At 43.6% G+C, this 17809-nt stretch overlaps 1 protein-coding gene across 1 annotated transcript in view; it reads right to left on the bottom strand.

Moving 5' to 3' along the window:
* Positions 1-2091: 2091 nt before the first annotated feature.
* Positions 2092-17809, bottom strand: part of pals2a (protein associated with LIN7 2, MAGUK p55 family member a) — a 37301-nt gene continuing 21583 nt past the window's right edge. The window contains exons 5-13 of the mRNA XM_084174642.1: positions 15203-15352; positions 14681-14908; positions 8397-8528; positions 7917-8013; positions 7279-7350; positions 5809-5970; positions 5359-5561; positions 4693-4821; positions 2092-3984 (exon numbers count right to left, since the gene is read on the bottom strand). Coding sequence (XP_084030768.1) covers positions 3808-3984; positions 4693-4821; positions 5359-5561; positions 5809-5970; positions 7279-7350; positions 7917-8013; positions 8397-8528; positions 14681-14908; positions 15203-15352 — 1350 coding nt within the window. The 3' untranslated portion in view covers positions 2092-3807. The remainder of the gene's footprint in view (positions 3985-4692; positions 4822-5358; positions 5562-5808; positions 5971-7278; positions 7351-7916; positions 8014-8396; positions 8529-14680; positions 14909-15202; positions 15353-17809) is intronic.

The following is a 17809-nucleotide window of genomic DNA, read 5'->3' as shown; positions in this document are numbered from 1 at the left end:
GGAGAGTGAGTGTGGTGAGTGGGACGTACAGAAACAGGGCCCAAACACACACACACACACACACACACACACACACACACAGTCCTACAGTAGACAGACGCACTGTTTGTTTTCTATGAGCGGATTCCTGGACATGAATCAGCAGAGCTTTCTGAAAATGCTGAACATACTAACCTCTCATTACGTCCTGTCTGTTGTCATTATAGTGCAGCATAGAATCCTAAATATCTTCTGTCTCTAACCTTCACTCTTTTGTTTACATTTACAGTTGAAGTCAGAAGTTTACATACATTTAGGTTGGAGTCATTAAAACTCGTTTTTCAACCACTCTACAAATTACTTGTTAACAAACTATAGTTTTGGCAAGTCGGTTAGGACATCTACTTTGTGCATTACACAAGTAATTTTTCCAACAATTGTTTACAGATAGATTATTTCATTTATAATTCACTGTATCACAATTCCAGTGGGTCAGATGTTTACATGCACTAAGTTGACTGTGTCTTTAAACAGCTTGGAAAACCTGACTCAGTTACACCAGCTCTGTCAGGAGGAATGGGCCAAAATTCACCCAACTTATTGTGGGAAGCTTGTGAAAGGCTACCCAAAACGTTTGACCCAAGTTAAACAATTTAAAGGCAATGCTACTAAATACTAATTGAGTGTATGTAAACTTCTGACCCAATGGGAATGTGATGAAAGAAATAAAAGCTGAAATAAATCACTCTATTATTATTCTGACATTTCACATTCTTAAAATAAAGTGGTGATCCTTACTGACCTAAGACAGGGAAGTTTTACTAGGATTAAATGTCAGGAATTGTGAAAAACTGAGTTTAAATGTATTTGGCTAAGGTGTATGTAAACTTCCTACTTCAACTGTAGTAGAGAAATGAACATTACATTCTAGTGGACATTCCTGCAGTCGGCATGCCAATTGCACGCTCCCTCAAAACTCCCTCAAGACATCTGTGACTTTGTGTTGTGGGACAAAACTGCACATTTTAAAGTGGCCTTTTATTGTCCCCAACACAAGGTGCACCTGTTTAATGATCATGCTGTTTAATCAGCTGTCAGGTTGATTGGCAAAGGAGAATTGCTCATTAACAGGGATGTAAACAAATTTGTGCGCAACATTTAAGAGAAATAAGCTTTTTGTGCATATGAAAAATTTGGGGGATCTTTTATTTCAGCTCATGAAACATGGGACCAACGTTTTACATGATGCGTTTATATTTTTGTTCAGTATAGATACAGTGCCTTCAGAACATATTCATACCCCTTGACTTATTCCACATTTTTTGTTACAACCTGAATTTAAAATGGATTAAATATTTTTTTCCTCACCCATCTTGACACAATACCACATAGCAAAGTGAAAACATGTTTTTAGAAATGTTTGCAAATATATTGAAAATGAAATACAGAAATATACCATTTACATAAGTATTCACACCCCTGAGTCAATACTTTGTAGAAGCACCTTTGGGAGTGATTACAGCTGTGAGTCTTTCTGGGTAAGTCTCTAAGAGTTTTCCACACCTGGACTGTGCAACATCTGCCCATTATGCTTTTCAAAATTCTTCAAGCTCTGTCAAGTTGGTTGTTGATCATTGCTAGACAACCATTTTTAGGTCTTGCCATAGATTTAAGTTAAAACTGTAACTTGGCCAAACTGTAAAATTCACTTTATTGGTAGGCTTGACATAACAAAGGGGTTGAATTCTTATTGACTCAAGACATTTCAGCTTTTCATTTTTAGTTCATTTGTAAAAATGTCAAAAAACAGAATTCCACTTTGACATTATGGGGTATTGTGTGTAGGCCACTGACAAAAAAAATCTAAATGTAATAAATAAATAAAAATCAGGCTTTAACAACAAAATGTGGAAAAAGTCAAGGGGTGTGAATACTTCCTGAAGGCACTGTAACTACTGGTATTTAATGAACTAAGCCAAATGGTTGTTTCTATTGATTAACATGGGAGACATTTCTACCTTTGAAATATGCTGTCTTTGAAAAATAAATGTTACACTTGTGAAACAAATTAAGTCAAATGTTTCTATGATGAAAGTATTACACAAGTCATAAAAAAACAACAACATAAACACCAGTTAATTTATTTGACATCTGAAAATACAATGTTTTGCTCTGTTGAAATTGTAAAATCTATAACTTTTAAGTAGATATGGCAATTAGTTAAAAACAGTTAAGTTTCAGTAATATCACATCAGAAAGGGATGGTTCTCTGAGATGCAGTACCCTGTTAAGAGTCCAGATGAGTATCCTGGAAATAGTATTTCCCATTCCAACATAAAACAGAGCACCATACAGACTGGGCCAACAGTCAGACATTTACTGACAGAGTACTGACCCAACTGGTAGACCGTCCGCTGACAATAGAATGGAATTAAAAGGTAAGATGGCGTTGCAACGAACAGCACCGCAGATATTGAGATGAGCGAGATGCAAGACTACGCTCTCACAGTGTATCTACGCATGTGCACGGGTGCGCTTCACGCTGCTACACCGTGGTAGATACGGGACCAAAACAGAGGAGTAGTTTAGCCTCGCGCTTCAAGTTGTTGCGTAAATTGATCAATTACGTGTTAACTTTGTGCACGCAACGTCATCTCGCTGAGTCTACCTTGAATGAAACAATTCACAATCTTGTAACACAGAAAAGCGACGTAACAAGGAAACGGAGTATTAGTCTACATTATTGTCTCATCCCAGAAACAGCAACAGAGACCTTTATATCACAGATGTGGTGTGAAATGACGACTATTTCTCTCTCAGCCCTTAGTCTGCCTTAAAGAGACAAAATGGCTGTTATTCTACACAGAGGGGTCAAAGGTGAAGTGAGACCAGGTGTGTGTCCCAAATGGCACCCTGTTCTCTATATGCACTACTTTTGACCAGGGCTGATAGGGCTCTGGTCAAAGTAGTGCACTATACAAGGAATAGGATACTATTTGAGACACAGCCCAGGAGATACTGTATGCAGTGTAAACTGAGAAGAGGTCTAACACACTGAGGTATCCTCATTGTCACAAAGCAAGCCCTCCTTGCCCTCCTTTCAGAATAAATACTCTTGTATTATTGGTCTAAGAGTTATGATAAATATAGTAGTTGTTGAGAGCAACCAACAGTGACAAAATAAAACATTCAATATTTTTTTAAACATCCTCAACTCCATGATTTCATTTCTCTTTCCAAATCCATATGAACAGAAAGGTAGTCAGTTAAAAGTTACAAAACGACGGTCAATAAATAAGTACACTTCTTGTGTATTGTGAACATTGGCTCCGTCCCAAATGGTTCCCTACTCCCTATGTAGTGCTGGTCAAAAGTAGTGCACTACATAGGGAATAGGGTGCCATTTGGGACGTAACCAGAGTTGCATAGTGTACAGAGGGGCCTGTGGTGCAGAGCAGACTGAGCCTGGTGAGGCTAGGTGAGGCTCCACTGGGGATGCATGGTAAAGTCCCATACAAACATAATAAGTCTCAATGTGTCCTCAGCTCTCACATACCTGTAGGGGTCAATTCCACTTCAATTCAGTCAATTGAGGAAGTTCACTGAAATTACACTTTTCCTAAATGGGAAAAATGTGGAATTGTAGTTTCAGTCTACTTCCTGAATTAACTGAATTGAAATGGAATTGACCCCAACCGTGGTGGTTAGGGACAACCTCTTCCTAGTCTCCGTGTGCTCCTGGGCCCAGCAGCGCGCGGTGTGTCCTCCAGCCCAGTAGGGAGCAGCCTAACCAGGCAGGGCAGCAGGTGGGGACAGGACAGGAGTCTCTCAGTACACCCAGCTGACAGGGACCCACTGGGGCTCAGAACACAGCTGCTCCACGGCCACCTGCAGCTGCTCAAAGGCCTTGTCCAGGTTGTCGTTGACGATGGTCAGATCAAAGTAGTGGCTGTAGGCCCGGCGGATCCTGGCGCTCTCATCCACGGTTTTCTTCAGATCCATCTCCTGAGAGAGAGAGAGAGAGAGAGGGAGACGGGGAAGGGGAAAGAGAGAGAGAGAGAGAGGGAGACGGGGAAGGGGAGAGAGAAAAATAGAGAGGGAGAGGGAGACGGGGAAGGGGAAAGAGAGAGAGAGAGAGACGGGGAAGGGGAGAGAGAGAGAGAGAGAGAGACGGGGAAGGGGAGAGAGAGAGAGAGAGAGAGAGAGAGAGAGAGAGAGAGAGGGAGACGGGGAAGGGGAGAGAGAAAGAGAGAGAGAGAGAGAGGGAGACGGGGAAGGGGAGAGAGAAAGAGAGAGAGAGAGAGAGGGAGACGGGGAAGGGGAGAGAGAGAGAGAGAGAGAGAGAGAGAGAGAGAGAGAGAGAGAGAGAGAGACGGGGAAGGGGAGAGAGAGAGAGAGAGAGAGACGGGGAAGGGGAGAGAGAGAGAGAGAGAGAGAGGGAGACGGGGAAGGGGAGAGAGAGAGAGAGAGAGAGAGAGAGGGAGACGGGGAAGGGGAGAGAGAGAGAGAGAGAGAGAGAGAGGGAGACGGGGAAGGGGAGAGAGAGAGAGAGAGAGAGAGGGGGGGAGACGGGGAAGGGGAGAGAGAGAGAGAGACGGGGAAGGGGAGAGAGAGAGAGAGAGAGAGAGAGAGAGAGAGAGAGAGAGAGAGTTTCCATCAGTGATACAGAAAGGAATAGCTTTTCTATGAGAGGGGAGGAGAGGAGAGACTGACCGTGAGCAGTTTGGTGGTGAGTCCAGCGTCCACCACAGCTTTGTGCATAGCTCTTAGAATGTCCAGTTCAGGAGCAGCGATAAACACCACAAACGGCATGAACTCTGCTGTCTTCAGCTGCTTCAGCGCCTGACGACACACAACCCATCAAGTAATCACACAGACACTAACGTAACATGCTTATTCAAGTTTTGCTTAATGACCCAATGCAGCCGTTTTTATCTCAATATCAAATCATTTCTGGGTAACAATTAAAGTACCTTACTGTGATTATTTTCAATAAAAATACCAGAAATAGGTTCTTAGCAAAAGCAATTTCTCAAGCAAGAATTTAGCTAGGACTGTCTGGGAGTGGTCTGATTGGGGAGGGGAAAACTGAAAACTAGCTGAGAGGTTTGGAACTCTCTTTCTTATTGGTCTATGAACTAATTGTCCATCCCACCAAAAGAGGCTGATATTTCAGGTGGTCTATTCAAACAGCTCTTACTCTAAAAGGGCATGATCATCATTTTCACAATATATCAGTATTATTCCAACCTCAGTGCAGATATATATATATATATATATATATAAAAAAACACAGGAAAAATCACATTTTTGACTGCACTGGGCCTTTAAAATGAAAAAGTCATGACTGTGTGAAATGTGGGTGTCTGTCAGACCTACCTGTGGGTTAACGTCCAGTATGCAGGTGCGTCCTGCGTCCACCACCTCGTGGATGGAGTTCATCTTGGTTCCGTAGAGGTTTCCATCATACTCTCCATGCTCCAGGTAGCGACTGGCCTTAATGTCTGCCTCCATCTGGGACCGAGACACAAAGCAGTACGACTGTCCGTCCCTCTCCTCCTCCCGAGCAGGCCGAGACGTGACTGGAGGGAGGGAGGGAGGGAGGGAGGGAGGGAGGTAAGCAGGAGAGGAAGAGGGGTGAGGGAGGGTGAGGAAGAATACCATATTAATCCATAGGAGACTGAAGTTTGTCTTCTGCTGTACCCTTCTGATATACACACACACACACACACACACACACACACACACACACACACACACACACACACACACACACACACACACACACACACACACACACACACACACACCGGGGGGACTGGGACTCACAGGGGACGGTGGTTCCATAGAGCAGAGGGTTGATGATGATCAGTCTGTTCTTCAGGCTGCGCCGGCCCACTCCCTGAGCACCAATCAGAACCAGGGTCTTCCTCTGGAATGGAGGCATCTTGGCCACCTCTTCGTAGATCTGCAGCTCGTGGCGGTCAAACTCTGGTCGTCACGACAACAGACACGCTACCACCATCAGCTTAGTTTGCTCAGTAATAATACTAACACATAACTACTGAACAAAAATATAAAACACAACATGCAACAATTTCAACGATTTTACTGAGTTACAGTTAATATAAGGAAATCAGTAAATTGAAATAAATTCATTTGGCCCTAATCTATGGATTTCACATGACTGGGCAGGGGCGCAGCCATGGGTGGGCCTGGGAGGGCATAGGCCCACCCACTTGGGAGCCAGGCCCAGCTAATCAGAATGAGTTTTTCCCCACAAAAGAGCTTTATTACAGACAGAAATAGTCCTCAGTTTCATCAGCTGTCTGGGTGGCTGGTCTCAGACGATCCCGCAGGTCAAGAAGCCGGATGTGGAGGTCCTGGGCTGGCGGTTGTGAGGCCGGTTGGCCGTCCTGCCAAATTCTCTAAAACAATGTTGGAGGCGGCTTATGGTAGAGAAATGATAATTCAATTCTCTGGCAACAGCTCTGGTGGACAGCCCTGCAGTCAGCATGCCAACTGCACCCTCCCACAAAACTGGAGACATCTGTGGCATTGTGTTGTGACAAAACTGCACATTTTAGAGTGGCCTTTTATTGTCCCCAGCACAAGGTGCACCTGTGTAATCATCATGCTGTTTAATCAGCTTCTTGATATGCCACACCTGTCAGGTGGATGGATTATCTTGGTGAAGGAGAAATGCTCACAAAAAGGGATGTAAACTAATTTTCAAACAACATTTGAGAGAATAAGCTTTTTTGGACCCAACATGTTGCGTTTATATTTTTGTTCTGTATAATATACAGTCATCTATATTATAGTGATATACACTGAGTGTACAAAACATTAAGAACACCTTCCAACTATTGAGTCGCTTCCCCCATCCACACTGATTGAAGTGGATTTAACAAGTGACATCAATAAGTGATAATAGCTTTCACCTGGTCAGTCTACGTCATGGAAAGAGCAGGTGTTCCTAATGTTTTGTACACTCAGTCTAGAGCCAACAATGTATGGAAAATGAACCTACTCCACACATACCTATCGGTTACGCTATAGTACACTGAAATATCACTGAAATATCAAATTAATGGTGGCCAATAATGAGAGATAGAGGTGTAATCTAGCTGTTCTTTGCTTTGATATGCAATTAGGAGATGGCTCTGGCCAACAATATGATGTTACTGATAACAACCTATAGTTGTAGCTAATGTTATCAGTATAACACAACGCCCACAAGGTGACCTGAAGCCCTTTAGATCAGGATCAGAGGGGTCTAATGGCTGCGGAACACACCTGCATTCTTGGACATCATGTACATCATCTTCTTCTTCTTCTTCTTCCCTGTTAGTGTCCCACAGAGAACGCCTGGGAGGAACAAAACACATTCAAGCTCACTGAACCACAGGAGGGCACCAGAGTAAACATATTTCCTTAGTATGTCTGAGTTTAGGACACAAGTAGAGGGGAAGTAGAAGGGAAGTAGTCGGGAGGGGGGGTGGGTTTATTTATTGGAGTGTGGACTTAGCCTATACTTTCATGGCAGTTTGCTGCCAAAATGTGCTCCTTTGAGAAATAAACTGTCATGGGTATGGAGGCTGTGTGTATATAGTACCTTATTCCCTATATAGTACCCTACTTTCAAAAGTAGGTTAAAGGGGGCCATTTGGGACACAGTCGAGGACACAAACAGGTGGGAAGAATACATGATTTTGGGGTAGATGTCATTACTTTGTTGAGTATAGAGATGTGTGTTACAATTCTATTTGACCTTAGTTGAACCAGGCAGTATTCTGAGTTATATAGGACGGTGTACAGAAGTCTAACTACCTAATAATAATAATAATAATAATAATAATAATAATAATAATAATAATAATAACAACAACAACACATTTTAAGCACTTTTCAAACTCCCCAAGTCAGAAGTGTACCTGATCCATTCCATTCTCTCCTCACAAAGGCTTTCCTCTTCTCCTCTAAGAACTGACTGGGGATCAGTCCTGTGGCTCCTCCCACAATGTTGACTGCCTGAGGGACAGGATGTGAGGTCAGAGACGTGCTACTTCCTGTTTCTCTTGCTCTACTCGAGGATCAGTTCATTTTTGATTAAAAGTCACAAATGGTATACTAGTCCCTATCCCATTAGGGGTGCTCAGGGCCGGGTTAGGACAGTTGGAAGCAATATGATTAAAAGTTCCACCTAGCCAATCAGAAGGCAAGATGGAGTATGGAGCTATTACCATATTGCTTACACTGCATCTATCCATCCAGTTGTTTCAGATCAAGTGCCTAGGGGTGGATGTGGGAAAGTCATGCAACCATGCTTCTAATTTAAGCAATAAGGCATGAGACCTGTGGATTATGGGGAATAACACACGGCTAAGGGCTGTTCTGTTGTCAGCAGTACCTACCTGCCACCAGTTAGGGTCCTCTCTGTTGACAATGTGCAATACATCTCCTTTAGAGAAGGCCAGGCCAGCCTCCTTACAGGGGATCAGGTTGTCTGTGGCTGGGCTGTAGTTAAAGTGGGGTTTCAGATGCACCTGGAGAACAGGAGGACAATGTCTGTGTTACCATAGTTACAACTTCAGGTAGAAAAAGGAAATAGGAGGGGTGTTTAACAACAATGACATCATCTTCAGATTGTCAATCCCCAACAGCCCAACGTTCTACAGTCTGAACTGTGAGAATCCAGAGAGAAACAAACATCATTGGTCACATTCTGCCCCCAGCCAAAGACCACTGCCTTCTTGACATAACCCTACATCAGGGCTCTCCAACCCTGTTCCTGGAGAGATACCCTCCTGTAGGTTCACTCCAACCCAGGTGTTACTAACCTGATTCAGCTTATCAACCAGCTAATTATTAGAATCAGGTGCGCTAGATTAGGGTTGGAGTGAAAATCTACAGGAAAGTATCTCTCCAGGAACAGGGTTGGAGTGAACCTACAGGAAAGTATCTCTCCGGGAACAGGGTTGGAGTGAAAATCTACAGGAGAGTACCTCTCCAGGAACAGGGTTGGAGTGAACCTACAGGAAAGTATCTCTCCGGGAACAGGGTTGGAGTGAAAATCTACAGGAGAGTATCTCTCCAGGAACAGGGTTGGAGTGAACCTACAGGAAAGTATCTCTCCGGGAACAGGGTTGGAGTGAAAATCTACAGGAGAGTATCTCTCCAGGAACAGGGTTGGAGTGAAAACCTACAGGAGAGAATCTCTCCAGGAACAGGGTTGGAGTGAACCTACAGGAAAGTATCTCTCCAGGAACAGGGTTGGAGTGAAAATCTACAGGAGAGTATCTCTCCAGGAACAGGGCTGGAGTGAACCTACAGGAAAGTATCTCTCCAGGAACAGGGTTGGAGTGCAAATCTACAGGAGAGTATCTCTCCAGGAACAGGGTTGGAGTGAACCTACAGGAGAGTATCTCTCCAGGAACAGGGTTGGAGTGAACCTACAGGAAAGTATCTCTCCGGGAACAGGGTTGGAGTGCAAATCTACAGGAGAGTATCTCTCCAGGAACAGGGTTGGAGTGAACCTACAGGAGAGTATCTCTCCAGGAACAGGGTTGGAGTGAAAACCTACAGGAGAGTATCTCTCCAGGAACAGGGTTGGAGTGAACCTACAGGAGAGTATCTCTCCTGGAACAGGGTTGGAGTGAAAATCTACAGGAGAGTATCTCTCCAGGAACAGGGTTGGAGTGAACCTATAGGAGAGAATCTCTCCAGGAACAGGGCTGGAGTGAACCTACAGGAAAGTATCTCTCCAGGAACAGGGTTGGAGTGAAAATCTACAGGAGAGTATCTCTCCAGGAACAGGGTTGGAGAGCCCTGCCTTACATAATGCCTCACAGCATTGCGTGCTCTGGGTGGTGTGTATGTGTATACAGTAAGGCAGGCTTTAGTTTCCTCTCCTCCTCCCCAGATTTTTTTTTTCCCTCTCTCCCTCTTCCTCTCCCTCCTCCCTCCCCTCTCCCTCTCCCTCCTCCTCCTCCTCTCTCCCTCTCCCTTCCTCTCTCTTTCTCAATTCTATTTCAATTCAATTTAAGGGCTTTATTGGCATGGGAAATGTATGTTAACATTGCCAAAGCAAGTGAAGTAGATAGTAAACAAAAGTGAAATAAACAATAAATATTAACAGTAAACATTACACTCAGAAGTTCCAAAAGAATAAAGACATTTCAAATGTCATATTATGTCTATATACAGTGTTGTAACAATGTGCAAATAGTTAAAGTACAAATGGGAAAATAAACATAAATATGGGTTGTATTTACAATGGTGTTTGTTCTTCACTGGTTGCCCTTTTCTTGTGGCAACAGGTCACAAATCTTGCTGCTGTGATGGCACACTGTCGTATTTCACCAAGTAGATATGGAAGTTGATCAAAATTAGCTTTGTTTTTCGAATTCTTTGTGGATCTCTGTAATCTGAGGGAAGAATGTGTCTCTAATATGGTCATACATTTGGCAGGAGGTTAGGAAGTGCAGCTCAGTTTCCACCTCTCCACTCCCTCCCTCTCTCCTCCTCGCCCTCTCTTTCTCCCTCCTCCTCTCTCTCGCTCCCTCCTTCCTCCTCTCTCGCTCCCTCCTCTCTCTCCCTCCCTCGCTCCCTTCTCCTCTCTTCCTCCTCCTCCTCCTCTCAGTGCCCCAGTTAGCCCATGAAGTGTTATTAATAGGGCCTGTGTGTGTCCCAGGCAGGCAGGGTAACAGTTCTAGTCCCGTGCCCTGTCATTCTGGGTTAGCACCAGGTCAACCCTGTCTCACCCTCAACCACCCTGACAGGTACAAAGCACAGCGATGGAAAAAGTACCCAATTGTCATACTGAAGTAAAAGCAAAGATACCTTAATAGAAAATGACTCAAGTAAAACTGAAAGTCACCCAGTAAAATACTACTTGAATAAAAGTCTAAAAGTATTGGGTTTTAAATATAATTATGTATCAAAAGTACAGTTGAAGTCGGAATTTTACATACACCTTAGCCAAATACATTTAAATTCAGTTTTTCACAATTCCTGACATTTAATCCTAGTAAAACTTCCCTGTTTTAGGTCAGTTAGGGTCACCACTTTATTTTAAGAATGTGAAATGTCAGAATAATAATAGAGAGAATGATTTATTTCAGCTTTTATTTCTTTCATTACATTCCCAGTGGGTCAGAAGTTTACATACACTCAATTAGTATTTGGTTGCCTCGCCTTTAAATTGTTTAACTTGGGTCAAACATTTTGGGTAGCCTTCCACAAGCTTCCCACAATAAGTTGGGTGAATTTTGGCCCATTCCTCCTGACAGAGCTGGTGTAACTGAGTCAGGTTTGTAGGCCTCCTTACTCGCACACGCCTTTTCAGTTCTGCCCACACTTTCTATAGGATTGAGATCAGGGCTTTGTGATGGCCACTCCAATACCTTGACTTTGTTGTCCTTAAGCCATTTTGCCACAACTTTGGAAGTATGCTTGGGGTCATTGTCCATTTGGAAGACCCATTTGCGACCAAGCTTTAACTTCCTGACTGATGTCTTGAGATGTTGCTTCAATATATCCACATAATTTTCCTTCCTCATGATGCCATCTATTTTGTGAAGTGCACCAGTCCCTCCTGCAGCAAAGCACCCCCAGAGCATGATGCTGCCACCCCCGTGCTTCACGGTTGGGATGGTGTTCTTCGGCTTGCGAGCAACCCCCTTTTTCTTCCAAACATAACGATGGTAATTATGGCCAAACAGTTATATTTTTGTTTCAACAGACCAGAGGACATTTCTCCAAAAAGTACAATCTTTGTCCCCATGTGCAGTTGCAAACCGTAGTCTGGCTTTTTTATGGCAGTTTTGGAGCAGTGGCTACTTCCTTGCTGAGTGGCCTTTCAGGTTATGTCGATATAGGACTCGTTTTACTGTGGATATACAGTGAGGGAAATAAGTATTTGATCCCCTGCTGATTTTGTACATTTGCCCACTGACAAAGACATGATCAGTCTATAATTTTAATGGTAGGTTTATTTGAACAGTGAGAGACAGACTAACAACAGAAAAATCCAGAAAAACGCATGTCAAAAATGTTATAAATTGATTTGCATTTTAATGAGGGAAATAAGTATTTGACCCCTCTGCAAAACATGACTTAGTACTTGGTGGCAAAACCCTGGCTGAGGGAAGGAGGTTCTCACCCAAGATTTGACAGTACATGGCCCCGTCCATCGTCCCTTTGATGCCTTAGCAGAAAAACACCCCCAAAGCATAATGTTTCCACTTCCATGTTTGACGGTGGGGATGGTGTTCTTGAGGTCATAGGCAGCATTCCTCCTCCTCCAAACACGTCGAGTTGAGTTGATGCCAAAGAGCTCGATTTTGGTCTCATCTGACCACAACACTTTCACCTAGTTCTCCTCTGAATTATTCAGATGTTCATTGGCAAACTTCAGACGGCCCTGTATATGTGCTTTCTTGAGCAGGGGGACCTTGTGGGCGCTGCAGGATTTCAGTCCTTCACGGCGTAGTGTGTTACCAATTGTTTTCTTGGTGACTATGGTCCCAGCTGCCTTGAGATCATTGACAAGATCCTCCTGTGTAGTTCTGGGCTGATTCCTCACCGTTCTCATGATCATTGCAACTCCACGAGGTGAGATCTTGCATGGAGCCCCAGGCCGAGGGAGATTGACAGTTCTTTTGTGTTTCTTCCATTTGCAAATAATCGCACCAACTGTTGTCACCTTCTCACCAAGCTGCTTGGCGATGGTCTTGTAGCCCATTCCAGCCTTGGGTAGGTCTACAATCTTGTCCCTGACATCCTTGGAGAGCTCTTTGGTCTTGGCAATGGTGGAGAGTTAGGAATCTGATTGATTGATTGATTGCTTCTGTGGACAGGTGTCTTTTATACAGGTAACAAGCTGAGATTAGGAGCGCTCCCTTTAAGAGTGTGCTCCTAATCTCAGCTCGTTACCTGTATAAAAGACACCTGGGAGCCAGAAATCTTTCTGATTGAGAGGGGGTCAAATACTTATTTCCCTCATTAAAATGCAAATCAATTTATAACATTTTTGACATGCATTTTTCTGGATTTTGTTGTTGTTTTTCTGTCTCTCACTGTTCAAATAAACCTACCATTAAAATTATAGACTGATCATTTCTTTGTCAGTGGGCAAACGTACAAAATCAGCAGGGGATCAAATACTTTTTTCCCCTCACTGTAGATACTTTTGTACCCGTTTCCTCCAGCATCTTCACAAGGTCCTTTGCTGTTGTTCTGGGATTGATTTGCACTTTTCGCACCAAAGTACATTAATCTCTAGGAGACAGAACGCGTCTCCTTCCTGAGCGGTATGACGGCTGTGTGGTCCCATGGTGTTTATACTTGCGTACTATTGTTTGTACAGATGAACGTGGTACCTTCAGGCGTTTGGAAATTGCTCTCAAGGATGAACCAGACTTGTGGAGGTCTACAATTTTTTTCCTGAGGTCTTGGCGGATTTCTTCTGATTTTCCCATGATGTCAAGCAAAGAGGCACTGAGTTTGAAGGTAGGCCTTGAAATACATCCACAGGTACACCTCCAACTGACTCAAATGATGTCATTTTCTGGAATTTTCCAAGCTTTTTAAAGGCACAGTCAACTCACTGGAATTGTGACACAGTGAATTATAAGTGAAATAATCTGTCTGTAAACAATTGTTGGAAACATTACTTGTGTCATGCACAAAGTAGATGTCCTAACCAACTTGCCAAAACTATAGTTTGTTAACAAGAAATTTGTGGAGTGGATGAAAAACGAGTTTTAATAACTCCAACCTAAGTGTATGTAAACTTCCGACTTCAACTGTAAATGTAATTGCTTAAATATACTTAAGTATCAAAAGTAAAAAGTAGAAGTATAAAAAATTCCTTATATTAAGGCACCATTTTCTTGTTATTTAAATTTACGGATAGCCAGGGACACACTCCAACACTCAGACATCATTTACAAATGAAGCATTTGTGATTAGCGAGTCCGCCAGATCAGAGGCAGTAGGGATGACCAGGGATGTTCTCTTGATAAGAGGGTGAATTTGACAATTTCCCTGGCCTACTTTTGGGTGTCTAAGGAAAATGTATGGAGTAAAAAGTAAATTATTGTCTTTAGGAATGTAGTGAAGTAAAAAAGTTGTCAAAAATATAAATAGTAAAGTACAGATACCCCCAAAAAACGACTTAAGTAAAAATACTAAAGTACTTTACAAAAATCTAATCAAATACGACCAAGGGACAACTGAACAGTATACTGTATATTCCCTCTCACCTGTACAGCCCCAGGCGCAGAAACAGGTTTTCAATAGGAGATAGGTGCATGGTGCTCACATCTAACAGTATCATTATTACAGCACCTCTGACCTGTACCTAGTACCTAGTGGGTAACCAAACCCTCCTCCTGAAGATCTACTTGTTCATGCAGGCTTTTGCTCCAGCCCTGTTTTAACACATCTGACTCTCCTTATCTGCTGAATCACCTGTGTTGGTGCAGGGTTGGTGCAAAAGTCTACATTCCCAATTGCACTCCAAGGAGGAGGAGGGTTAGCCACCCCTGTGTTGCAGTCATTAGGATGTGAATGGAAGCAAATGGTCTGAAACTGAATCCTACCTGAATCTGCCCAATAAGAAACATTTGTTTTTGTTTTCTGTTGCAAAACATTTTTTTATACGGTGCACTAATAAATACCACCCTGTTCTCACCTGTGGGGGTGCTGGAGTGTCGCGGTAGCTGGGAAGGATCTTGAGGGTGATGCCCCCCTGGCAGTCCCTCAGCAGCTCCAGCAGCTCCTTGGGGTCGCTGCCCACCTCGCGCCCGTTCACCTCCCTGATGACGTCGCCCGCGTGCAGCATGCCCTGCCGGTCGATCAAACTGCCGTGCAGGATCCTGGCGATCACCAGCTCCCCTCGTTCCACCCTGAACGTCACCCCCTAAGGAGGAGAAGAGAGGGGAGGAGAGAAAGAGAGGGGAGGAGAGAGAGGGAGAGGTTAATGCATCAGACAAGGGATTAAAATATTACACGTAGCTAAACTGCTAAGTACAAACTTTGGACAGTCATCCAGCTCTTGCAGTTAGATTGGTAATGTCTGAGACTACGTCCCAAATGGTACCCTGTTCCCTACATAGTGCACTACTTTTGACCGGAGCCTGGCTATGGTCCCTTGTCAAAATAAGTGCACTATATAGGGAATAGGCTGCCATTTGGGGTGCAGACATTAACTTACCAGTGGTTCGCCAGCCTTCTTCTGGATGCCAATCATCCTGACGGCATCAGCAGGCATGAGCGGGCCGGTTGCCATGGCATTACTGTTCACCTCCGAGGGCGGCATCTCATAACATTTACCTGCCACCTTGTCATGGGCCTCAATCAGAGACTGGAGGAGGGGGAGAGAGAGAGAGAGAGTTAGCTGCAACCTTGTCATGGGCCTCGATCAGAGACTGGAGGAGAGAGAGAGACGGAGAGAGAGAGAGACGGAGAGAGAGAGAGAGAGAGAGAGAGAGAGATGGGGAGAGACAGAGAGACAGAGAGAGAGAGAGAGAGAGAGACGGGGAGAGAGAGAGAGACAGAGAGAGAGAGAGAGAGAGAGAGAGAGAGAGAGACGGGAGAGAGAGACGGGGAGAGAGAGAGAGAGACGGAGAGAGAGAGAGAGAGAGAGAGAGAGAGAGAGAGAGAGAGAGAGAGAGAGAGAGAGAGAGAGAGAGAGAGAGAAGAGAGAGAGCGAAAGAGAGAGAGAGAGAGAGAGAGAGAGACAGAGAGACAGAGAGAGAGAGACGGGGAGGTGGAGTGAATTATTCCAGTATAACCTTAAGCCAATGAAAAAAACATCACGATACAGAAACGAAACAGCGTAACAGAGTTGGATTCGTAAATGTCTCCACTCGCGCTATCGAAATCACTCGCTTTTCTATAGCGCAATTGGCTAAGACGTTGTCAAGTGTGCAGTCACGTTTGTTTGAGAGGCAGAGGATCCCTGGTTGGAGCCCAGTAAGGGACAGGAAGGACTTGATACTGTTAATCAAGCACACACCTGTTACAACATCCCAGACATACCAACATATAGATAGACCTGTATCCACACCCTCCTCATCAAAACACTATTTCCTAATGTCACAGTCAAGCAGCAACAAGCAACACGCATGGATTTACTACCAACTGGTAAGAGAAAAACACAGCCCACTGGATAACAGCTGCTCCAGTGTATATGAACCAATCACAGCTCTTCTTCACAAGGATAGGTAGACTACACATATTACTACACTTCTTCCAACACAACATAAGCGTTGTTTTTAAGACCAAAAGCAGCATGCAGGAAATAAAATCATGAAATCAGTCCCCAAAAGGAAAGATGGGATGAATATCAGTTTAGTTCTCACCGGCAGAGCAGCCATATCATAGGATGAATATCAGGCTCACACACAGAGACAGAGAGAGAGAGAGAGAGAGAGACAGAGAGAGAGAGCAGCAACATGCATCAGTACAGATCTGGCTCACACATGATAGAACTCCCTAACCCAGCAATGTGTGTACCTGCCCCCACTAGACCCTTCCACTCCAATTAGACCAGGGACAGAGCCCCCCCCCTCAGGCCGCAGTTTCTCATTGGTCCAGACAGAAAAGGCCATTTTTTCTCTCTAGGAGGAGGAGGGGCAAGTAGCAGAGAGAGCGAGACAGAGAAGCAAAGAGAGAGAGAGATTTTTTATTTAACTTTTATTTATTTCAGGGGAACCCATTGAGACCAGGGTCTCATTAACAATGGTGCCCTGAGGACAACAATACAACAAATTCTTACAATAATAATAAAGTAAATGACAAATTACAGAATTAACACAACAGCTTCACACACCACAAAAACAATGATAAAATCCAAAACACCTGCAATTCTCATTAAACACATTCAACATTAAAGTCCTAAACTGCCCTAGAGGCACCACAGAGAGTCAATATGTATGGAGTTGGTAGGCTTTTCCAAAAATGGAGGGCATTAAAACCGAAGGCGGATTTACCTAAATCGGTACGTACTAGCGGAACCTCGAGAGTTAACCATCCCTGTGAACGGGTTTTAACAGTGAAGGGAGGTAGGTCAGAAGCTTGTGTAGTAAAGCATTGTAAACAGAAAGGGAGTAGTGAAGTGATCTACGGGATCTTAAGGAGGACCAGCCAACATTTTGATATATGATGCAGTGATAAAGCGAAGGGCGCTATGGTAGACGGCATCAAAATGGTTTAAGATTAGTGGCTGCTGCATTCCGATAAATGGTGTCACCATAGTCAAGAACTGGCAGGAGAGTTACCTGTACAATCTGCTTCCTGCTGTTTCTGGAGAGGCGGAATCTATTTCTATAAAAAGAACCCTACTTTAAAATCTCAGCGTCTTAAAAGGAAAACTCTCTTTTGGTATTTGTTTCATTAGTCCATTATTGACATACAGAATTCATCCCTGTATGAAGCAAAATGCATCACACAGGGATGATTTATGTATTTTGAAAGTTACATATCTTGAAAACGTCATTTCTGACAAGCAAAACATTTTGGGACTATGTCAACATTGGACTAATGAAACAAATCCCAACATATCGTTTTGGGGTGGAATTTTCCTTTAACTAGCTCATCCGTTTAAACGTCAAATTATTGTCAATCTAAAAGCCCAGATATTTATAGGCGAGAACCTGCTCGATGAAAGAACCATCCAATGCGTAAATGTGTAAGCCATCTGAAATATTTTGACGAAAATTTGAAAACCGCATACATTTAAGTTTTTCCCGCATTGAGTACCTATTTTTTTTTATCAACAAGGACTTTCTGCAAGGCGACAAAATCAAATTGCAGCTCC

Source organism: Coregonus lavaretus, assembly GCF_964263955.1.
Source record: "Coregonus lavaretus genome assembly, chromosome: 13".
NCBI classification, from domain to species: Eukaryota; Metazoa; Chordata; class Actinopteri; order Salmoniformes; family Salmonidae; genus Coregonus; species Coregonus lavaretus.
Note: the sequence above shows the minus strand (reverse complement) of the source record. Positions and strands in the feature narration are given on the sequence as shown.